This window comes from Crocodylus porosus, unplaced genomic scaffold (assembly GCF_001723895.1).
Source record: "Crocodylus porosus isolate Cpor-Errol unplaced genomic scaffold, CroPor_comp1, whole genome shotgun sequence".
NCBI classification, from domain to species: Eukaryota; Metazoa; Chordata; order Crocodylia; family Crocodylidae; genus Crocodylus; species Crocodylus porosus.
In genome coordinates, this window is record NW_017728921.1 from 1,545,581 (window position 1) to 1,555,466 (window position 9,886).

The window sequence follows — 9,886 nt, forward strand, 5'->3', positions numbered from 1 at the left end:
GTTCAGTCTTTCACAAACTTTTCATTGAATTATTGTAGAAAAGTAAAGGTTTGTGACAGCATTGTACAATACCATTTTTGTATTGCCTGCTTTGCACTGACCTATTCTTGCTAGCTTTTCATTTTATCATATCTCTATGCAAAACTCAGGAGTCAACAGCAAGCAGAACAGAAGCTGTTAGAGAAGGAAATACAGTTAATAAATGCCTATTCATGATAAAACAAAATTGTTTGCAATATTATTTTTTAAATATATGATGGGTAGTTGGAAACTTAGTCATGAGGCCTATTAAAACTTGAAGCAGCCCCTCCACCACAGACTGCTCAAATTATTTGTCAGGGTAGAAAAGACACTACAATCTACAGTTCTTAGACAAACTGAATCCTTCAGACCCCAAATTCAAATAGCAAAGGTGCAAGGAAATCTGGTTCTGGAAAACTAGAATTAGGTGCCATATCTTCGTGTCAGCTTCCTATTCAAAAGCTTCTCTGATTTCCCATCCACTTGCACTCAACTTTCAGAGGAAAAAATGGTAATTTTACATAAAAGAAGCATTTTTTACTCAATGATCCACTCAGGATTAGAGTGTCAAGACAAGCAAATGGAGGAAAATCAGGGCTCCATCAAAAGCGGAGTACACGCGCACTGTTTTTAGACAATGAAGTCTCCATCTTCCCTTCGCTGGTGTGCAAATTTTTTTGAAGTCCTGGCTGGCCACATATGCAACTCACTGCACAGCACGATCAATAAATTTTGGATTAATTTAGGGATAGCTAGGAAAAAAACATTTGAAAAAAGTTGATAGCTGCATCTTGATAAGGCCAACGTGCTAATTTTTCACTCATGTTCAACCATCATCAATGGAAGGGTATACTATTTCTCCACAAGAACAGAGAAGGAATTTCCCCCCTTCCTGAACATCGCGGGATAGAGCCAGTTGTATGGGATCATTCAGACTTGCTCTAAAGGGCTTCAGGCCCTGCCCTAGCATCCTTCCTAGGAGAGTGCAAGGCCCAAGAAGGAGAAGCCGTACGTTCAAAGCATCACATTCCAGAACCTATGTGGCACATTTCACACAAGCACCTTCCCGCAAAAGAAGGATTTCTACGTTTTGAAAAGATAAACTCCAAGCACCCCCCTAAGAAATCGATGGGGAAAGAACCATGTTCATTGTACGTCATTCGTTCTCCATAAAATAGCTCATAAAAACTGCATGGTGCATGACCTTCCATTTCAAGTAGATGAAATTACTTCATTCGTCAAAAGTCAAGTTCTTCATAGAACTGCTAATAAGAATTCATGCTTTCGAATCTGGAACTCGCACACGTCCAGGGCTATATTTTAGATATATCCCTCAGTACAGCATGATGCTATCAGAACCAGAAGTACTGTCAGACATGCAATTTCAGTGATGAAAGTATTCAATCTCAAGATAACCAAGGGCTGAGTTCATTTTACAGTTCTGGAAGGGCATATAATGGTCTAATCCTGCTCGTTGTAGACAGGGATACTGCCAGCTGACTTTCACAGAGTAAGACCAGGTGCTGAAAGCTGGGATTTGCATGGCCTTTGCTTTTGATATTACTCTTGGGGCAGTGTACATTTCCCACCGTACAACAGCTCATTTTCCAGTTGACAGGCAGGAATTCAGTTCTTTCAGGATTTTCTGTGTATAAAGCTCATGCTCGGTGATACACATCTGGCAACTTTTTGACTTCAATATCAGTGTGTGCTCTGTAAAACACTTACTAGCTAAATCTGTTTATTCAACAAGTTATCATAAGCTATCTGGCTGGGGAACAAGTGAAAAAGGACTCCTGATGTTCGGTTTACCTGCAGATACGAGTGCTGAAGTATTGAGGGCCACGCTGATATTGCGGGACTGCTGGAGAGGGAAGGAATTGGTGTGGGGGGGCCAAATGTCAGGGAGAAGCTGAAGGGATGGAACTGATCTGGGGCTGTGAACAAGGCAATGTTGGTACCACGTGGCAAAGCCAATGTGGTTGGGAGATAACTGGTGTCACAGAGGTTGGAGGGAGCAGGAAGCATGGGCCTTGCAGTCTGGGGACAGAAATGCGAGGTGTGGGCAAAGCTGATGTGTGTAGAGCCCTGAGACGGAAACTGGGGTGAAGGCCTGAGGCTGGGGCTCAGAGGGACAGAGCCGTGATGGGGGGCACAACTGCTGTGAGAAGGGAAGAGGCCGGCAAGAATTTGGGGGTTAGTGATGAGGGAGAAAACCAAGTAGTTATTTAGGATTTTCAAGCTTGGGGAGACAATAGAAAACCGCCATCAAGTGTTCCAAAGTGTCAAGACCTACCCAAAAAAATGAATATATAAATGTTTTCATCTCATGAGTTCTTAACTTTGGGGACTGGTTCTTTCTGAAAGTGCTTATCAAGCTATAGACTGGGTACATCTTCAAGAAGATGTGTGCAACTCATTTTTCGTTTTCATCTTTCTTCTTTGTTCCAGTTGTGTACAGGCCCCGTTCGTGGTTCCAACGCATCAGAAGTGTCAGTGATGATCCCAGTTAAACTTTCCATCATGCTCAGATTCAGGCAGCAATTCAAACTAGAGCGGCTAGTAAGAACTGAACACAACAGCCCTGCTTTTACCCTCCTTCAGTGAAGTAAATTTTGCACTTTCATCCCATTGCTAAACAACCCTTTCTGTAAGCGTTCTACACCACGTTAAAATGCTTCAAGCTGGAAACCAATCCTCTCGAATCAATATTGAAGGCGACTGGCAGAAGCAGCCCTGACTACAAGAGAGCAGATGCAGAGGACTGATTAGTAGCAAAATGAAGAAGAATATCCTGCATTCGACAGCTTGTCTACCTCTATCCATCCCTACTATGCAACTGGTCCTGACTGTCTCACCATTAATTCCTGGACCATCACGACTATGACACCACGCTCTAACACTACCGTCGCAAAATAAATTCAGGTCAACTGTACCCAAGGAAAGACAAATAAAAAAAACAGAAACCAAAGATTAAAGACAATAATCTTACAGCCAAGATGATCCTGAAATTGTGTGCAGAAGAAAGATTTTTATGGATTGTGCCTGAAAGGAAACTACTTCCATGAGTCTGTACAATTCAAAAAACAACTGGCTAAGTGGCTGTGGTGAGTAAAATGTCTTTTGCACATTTTGCTTATTGCCACTTATAATACAAAATACATCAGTAGAGGTCTTAGGACACTTCTCTCCAGATCTCCACTTTCTAACTCATTTTCTCATGCTCCAGTCTTTGGAAAACATTTCTGCTTATATACATGGACAGTACCAATTAGGTCTGATCAGTTTGTCAAATGTCACCAAATCTAATAAAGCAAGAGAAAATAACTTCCAACCAGGGATACAGAAGAAAGCTTGAACTTCATAGCCAACTACCAACTTGATATTTGGTAGTGGATAATGAGAGGCAAGTTGTTCAATATTTCTGAGATCAACTGGGTGCCAGGAAGACTCGACACAGAAAGGCAGAGAGACTACTCAGATGACTCAAGCCTTTTCAGAACCTGTTTTTCTTAAAACATCACTTATTTTGCATCATGCTTCTTATATCAACCTATTTCTAAATAATGCAGAGATGCAGAGTTTGATCATTTCCTATCTCAAGTAATTAGTAATCCACAACACCATTTCAGAAACTTCAGGTAAAAACCTAATTCCAATGGAAAAACTCGCCAAGATTTTACCATATACATTTGTTATTATTTTGAACGTGGAAATGCAAGGCTGGGGTCTGAGTATATGTAGCTGCAGCTACTAATTACCCTATATTTGTAATTAATAGTTTGCCCACTACCTTGACCTGGCCAATGGCTCTATGTTGAAGAGCTTGTATCTCATTTATCAATACTATTAATGCACATCTCCCTCTATGAACCACGTGGTTTGCATGCTTTCCACACAACTTTTTTGACCGTCTGCCAAGACTGGCTACTTCGAGGTAGGTTACCATGGATATGCATCAACTCCGGAGCTCTTCTCTGGCAGTCTTGGACTGGCACATTGACTCATTTCACATTTTGTCTATATTATTTTCTCTTGGCAAACCTCAGCAAATGCCACAGCTTTATGTAAGCTTGCTTCTTCTTAGCTCTAATCCCAGTAAGTCCCTGCATTCTTGGGCTGTGCACTGCTCTCCGTGATCTTTCCAAGTACAGCACTATCTTATTGCACAAGAAGTCCTATTAAACACCACTATTCAGAAGGAAGGTAGTGTCATTTATGCAAGACAGCAGCAGAACCGGTCGCTGCTTTGCCATTTTTGCTAGGCTGTCATTATGCTGAGACATCTTTAGTAAGGTGTTAATAACCTCTCACTTATTCTTGTCTTTTAACAGAGATTTTTCTCCATTTCCACTTAGTGTAATGGAGCACAGCTACAGTTGCAGTCTTCTTCTAATTTTAAACCTAATATGTAAATGTGTCCTAACTGTCTCAAAACCAAACTAATCTGCTTGCAATTTCATATACAACATCTCATCCCACAGTGGGGTTGAGCTTTTGGGTTTTTTGCTTTGTTTTGGTTTGGTTTGTTTTTTGGTTGGGGGGAGGAGGGGGGCTGAAATCTTTGGGGCAAATAATACAAGAATTTCAAAGTAATCTAAAATTGTCCTTTAAGGCTACTATGGTAGATGAAAGGTGATACTATAACATAGTTTTCTTTGCTTTTTTTAAAATCAGGGTGAGAGGAATCAAACGAATCTTGGAAACATCCACTGACCGACTACTACCTGGATTGGAGTCAAACACCTTTCCTTCAGAAAGACTGTCAAAAACGTTTTTAAGGCAGAAGCAGATTTGGACTAAACAGGACAGACCAACCCCGTCTATAAGCGCCGGTCTATAAGCCGCTGGCTGGAAGGAAGCTGCCCCCATTTGCATCAGACTGCATTTAATCCAAAACGCTGATGTAATAACTTCCCAGTTGTTACTTTTGATCAATTAGAGAGAAATAAAAGCACACAACACACCTTGGATGCATAATACCAAGCTGTTTCTATTATACTTTATCCCTCTTCTATCATACACATGTATAAATAAAATAATAAAAAAACCCACACAAAGGTCCCATGTAAGAAATCTCAAGGAAAACTCAGAATTTAGGTGTGCAATATATTTAACACGAAACCTGAATGAAACTACTGTACTGAAAATCCAATAAGCCTATATATAAGTCCAATTAGCCATCTAAAATCATCCGTCAACTCCTATTTCTCATTGGAAGCAACACAAATTTAACTCACCTTTTCCATGTTAAACCTACTTTTTCCTCTATGTTCTGCAAGGCTTTCCAAAGATCAAACTTCTTAAGAGTTTTATTCCTCAAGAGTATCATTCCCAAGCCCCAAACCATGGAAAGCTTGTTTCATCAAAATAAGAGATAGAAAAGACCTGTTGGGTTACACGATTATTCCTCACAACATATTGTCTAGCGTTCTGCTCAGTCTTATTTTAAATGTCCTAAGCAAAATAATACTGCCCATCATCAGCACCAAAAAAAAAAAAATTTCTCTGCAACACACTGGTTTCAGGACCTCTAAAGCAAACTTCTTCAAACTAGATAAACAGCTATAAGCCAGACTTGCCCACCAACATTTACAGCGTCTTCCCATGGAATATGCACTGAAAGCCAAAGTCTTGGTCCTTCTGCTAGGTGCTCAATGGCCTGGAGTCACTCAGCCAAAAGACTGACTAAATTGGGCTTCACAGTCAGCATGGTGGTTGATCATGTTGCTCCTCTAGGTTAGTACAATTTTCTATGCCAACAGGAAGGGTCTGCTGTGCAGGACAGACCTCTTTCTCTAGGCCTGGTCCAAGACAGAAGGACGAAGCACCACCGGCACTTTGGCATACCCGAACCCGTCAAAACCGTTCTATGTTAAATTGGTAACGAATGACACGGATCTATCAGCCACACCGCTACAAAAGGATTCAAGTAACAAGCTGGTACCTGTAGCTTATGAATCCCGCAAATGGACAGGACCAGAGATTGACTTTAACCAATGTGAACGAGAATGTCCAACTGCAGCACGGGCTGTGCAAAATGTGAAGGACTCACAGAAATGGCACCGGTAATTATCCAAACACACCACTCACCCCTAAAATACATTCTGTCAGGAAAACTGACAGGGTCTAAAGTGTCCAACACCCAGCTCGCTCAATGGACATTGTTCCCAACTGGACAGGGAGTGCGACATGAAACCCAGACTAAAACAGATATGCTGGCATACACTTTGCTAATAGAAGGCACCACTCACGAGCACCCTGGTACAGATCCCTGTCAAGGGGATACGGGAGTGACTGAGGCTCCACTGCTAGAGACAAATCTAGCGGCGAAGGATCATCCTGCCCATGTGTGGTTTACAGACGGGAGCTCCAGCCTTGAAAATGGGAAGCAGTTTACTGGGTACAGAGTGGTGAATTTAAATAATGATCAGACAGGGGGTCCCTTGCTAGCAGGGTAGTTCAGCTCAAGCCACTGAAATAAGAGCCATAAGGGAACTCCTTGAACAGCATAACCCACCTGAAGGGAAGCTGTGGATCTACACTAACTTGGACTTCTGTGCTAAATCTGCTCCATTGGGTATATCATTGGAACACAGCTAATTGGCATGACGCTGATGGCAAGGAAATTGCACAGAAAGCCGATCGGCAGGCAATTTGGGAATGGATTCAAAGGCATCCATCTTCACTATGCATTCGACATGTTAAGGGTCTCCAAAAGGCTGACTCCTCAGAAGCCAAAATGAACCATTTAGCAGATGCCACGGCAAAGAAAGGGGCACAGGGAGACATTTCAGCAATACAGACCCAGTCCCCAAACCACCAAAACTGGATAGTTCAGGAGCAGTATGCTGTTCATCAGGAAACCGGGGAGGTGAGATGGGTGCCATCCCCAGAGTGGAAATTATTAGTGCCTGTCATAGTCTCAGACATGACACACCTGCAGCCACTACAGTCAGGGTGCAGGAAATTACCTACTGGCCAGGGATGTCCAAAGAGGTAAAGGAACGGGTGCAGAACTGTTTGCATTATGACAGGGAGGAAGCAAAGCCAAAGGACCTCGGGCTTCTTCTCCACCAGAAGACAGTGGGTCCGGGACAATGGATCCAAATGGATTATATTGATAAGCTTCCCCATGCAGCCAGGGGAAACCAGTACTTGCTGGTGATTATAGACTCTTTCAGCGGGTGGGTGGAGGCATTTCCTATGCACACACACGCTGCTGAAGCCACTAGGAATCAACACACCACCAGTGATTCCTCCCAATTCCCACAAGTGCTTCTTTACCTTACCTGCCCTCGTATAAACCAGGGAGCTACAGGTATGTTAATTATTCCATTAAAATATTTTTTTAAGAACCTAAAAAACCAAAACTATACTGTATCTATCATTCTCTCCTTGCAGATATTAGGAAAAAAAAGAAAGAATAAGGTGGGACTAAAGTGCTACTGGAAGGTACATGGAGCTTCAGATGTTGAAGACAGCATAAGAGTCTATGCAGAGTAGAGCAGAACTGAAGTGAGATTAGTCTACACAAGTTGCTAGAAAAGCACTAAACTAATTCTACTGCACATTAGCACATCATGGCAAAAGTAGAATTAGTCTACCATAAGTCTAGAATTAGTCTATCATGCATTGGCGTCTCGTAAAAGATGTGTGCCAGCGGTATTGCTCAGTGGCAGCAATTGGGGAGCATTAAGTTAGTGTCCGCTATTACAGGTACCATAATTATAGCCCATTAATGCACATGTAGACGTGCCCACAGTAATGCAAGTAGTTTGTTTAATGATTCCTATAGATAAAAGATAAGAGAAGATCAAATAAGATGAGGACAGAGAGAAAATTTTAAGCTGTACTCTAAGGAAAATCCATATTAGCAAACACACTGGAGTTGGGGGGGGGTTAAAATATTGACATCATAAAAAAGGAAATGAAAGTAAACCGTTTTAATCAGCCATTTTATTATATTTGCTACAGCATGCGTCTGAAATGCCACATGCAAAAAGTATAAAGCAATATTAACAGCTGCATTTACCTACTATATGAACTGCAGAGGTCAGCCTGTATAGAATTTGGAAAAGTATCTTACAATGTGTTTTAATACTCGTCAGAGGGAGTGGAAATCCTTTTTTGCTTTTTTAAGAAGCCACTGGATCAATATATGGAGAATACTGACCATTCTGTCAGAACCCAAAGAGAAACAAGCAGAGGAAAGCTGCTTATTGCAGCTAAATGCCCAAGGTAAATGCACACGCTAAATTTTAAATGACTATCCAGGATATTAATTGTTTTCCAGATACAACAACAGCAGCTTACTATTTATCTCTTTCAAAGGTCAGGACCAACAGCTGTCAAAGCGTCAAATGCCAACACTTTAATTCAAATGATAAAAGGATGGCCAAATAAATATACAGAACACTTTCATTTTCATGTGCAACTGCAAATTGCTTAAAACAAAATCCTGATGTATGTGCTCAGACTTTACTCAGTCCAATTCTCACTGAAGTCTCTGGGAGTCTGCCTTAATAATGAACAAATACGGTAGGAATATGATCGTCATGATATGCCCCTCTGACTACTGCACATATAATAACTCGTTTTTAAAAATGTTTGAAAATGACAGAAAGAAGGAAAATTATCTTCCCTGAATCTCAGAATAGTATATGTCTCTCATATTCTCTCCCCCACCCATATGCTAATGCCAACTGACTGCAAAAGGAGAACCACACAGACAGGAATGAATGAAAACCAAAAGATAAACTCAACACTGAGGACCTGAATGAAAAAGTGAACTAGAGAAGAAAGAACACAGCTAGTGACCATGTTAAGATTCATTTTGTCATGGCGCTGACTAAACTGTGGGGCAGCAAACAAGTAAAGACACTGTACATTTAAAAAGACAATTACTTTCATACCAAAGCATGTTATTTTACCAGCTTAGTTGTTACAGGAAATATATGTGGTTAAATTCCATCAGAAAAGGCCTACCTCCAGAAAATGAGGCTACTTTGTCATTGTGGGGGTTTATTTGGCAAATAAGTATGGAAAAAAAAAAACATTTGCACATAAATTCTAAGGACACAAACAGTGCAAATCCTGCTTTTCTGTTTTCACCAGTATTTAGGTTGGTCACCTCCTCAGCTTGGCAGGCACCAGTGTCTAGTCCCCGTGCAGATGTGGGTTGCAGTCCAATGTACCTGCCTGTGCTACTTTTGGTTAATGACTATTTATTGCTGACTCGTATTTAGTCATGTTCAATGTGAAAAAGAACATTAAGAGTGAGTCAGATAATTTCCTAAAGAATGAAAAAAAATGCAATGGAAAGATATACTTATGTTGAAGAACTCCAAACTATTTAACAGCATACAAAGCAATGCATGCTTTGGGGCCTTTTGGAGAAGAAGAATAGGTATGTGGAGAACTTTCATATTAGAAAGAAGCTTTATCTGCCCTGTTTTATTTTTAACATGAATTGATGCTTTAATGACAACAGTGAACAATTTCACAACAGAAAGCTATTGTGCCAATAGCCCCCTCAGTGTGTGTTGTTTAACACCTAGGGACTTAATAAAATACCCAGCTGCTTCTAACACAGTTTTATCCAAAATAAAGTACATTACAGTTAACATGCAGATCAAAAACATGATTTATGCATGTGTGATACAGTGGAAGAAAGAAGCAAATTATATGGAATGAAGGAAGGAAAAGAAAGGGAACAATCTTTGAAGACCTTCTGTCTGCTCCGTTTTGTATCTTGGGAGACAGAGGATGACTGCGGAGAAAGGGAAGTCTAGAAACACGTCAGGTCTTTCTCCCCAGGGTACTCAAGGAGCTGGCGAGCGTCATAGCCCAGCCCCTGGCACGG

The 9,886-nt window shown here is 41.1% G+C and overlaps 1 protein-coding gene across 1 annotated transcript in view; it reads right to left on the reverse strand.

Annotated features, from left to right (window-relative positions):
* Window positions 1-2,897, reverse strand: part of GRK3 (G protein-coupled receptor kinase 3) — a 74,494-nt gene extending 71,597 nt beyond the window's left edge. The window contains exons 1-2 of the mRNA XM_019539370.1: window positions 2,880-2,897; window positions 1,834-1,885 (exon numbers count right to left, since the gene is read on the reverse strand). Of these exons, the coding sequence (XP_019394915.1) occupies window positions 1,834-1,885; window positions 2,880-2,897 (70 nt within the window). The remainder of the gene's footprint in view (window positions 1-1,833; window positions 1,886-2,879) is intronic.
* Between the last annotated feature and the right edge of the window lie 6,989 nt (window positions 2,898-9,886).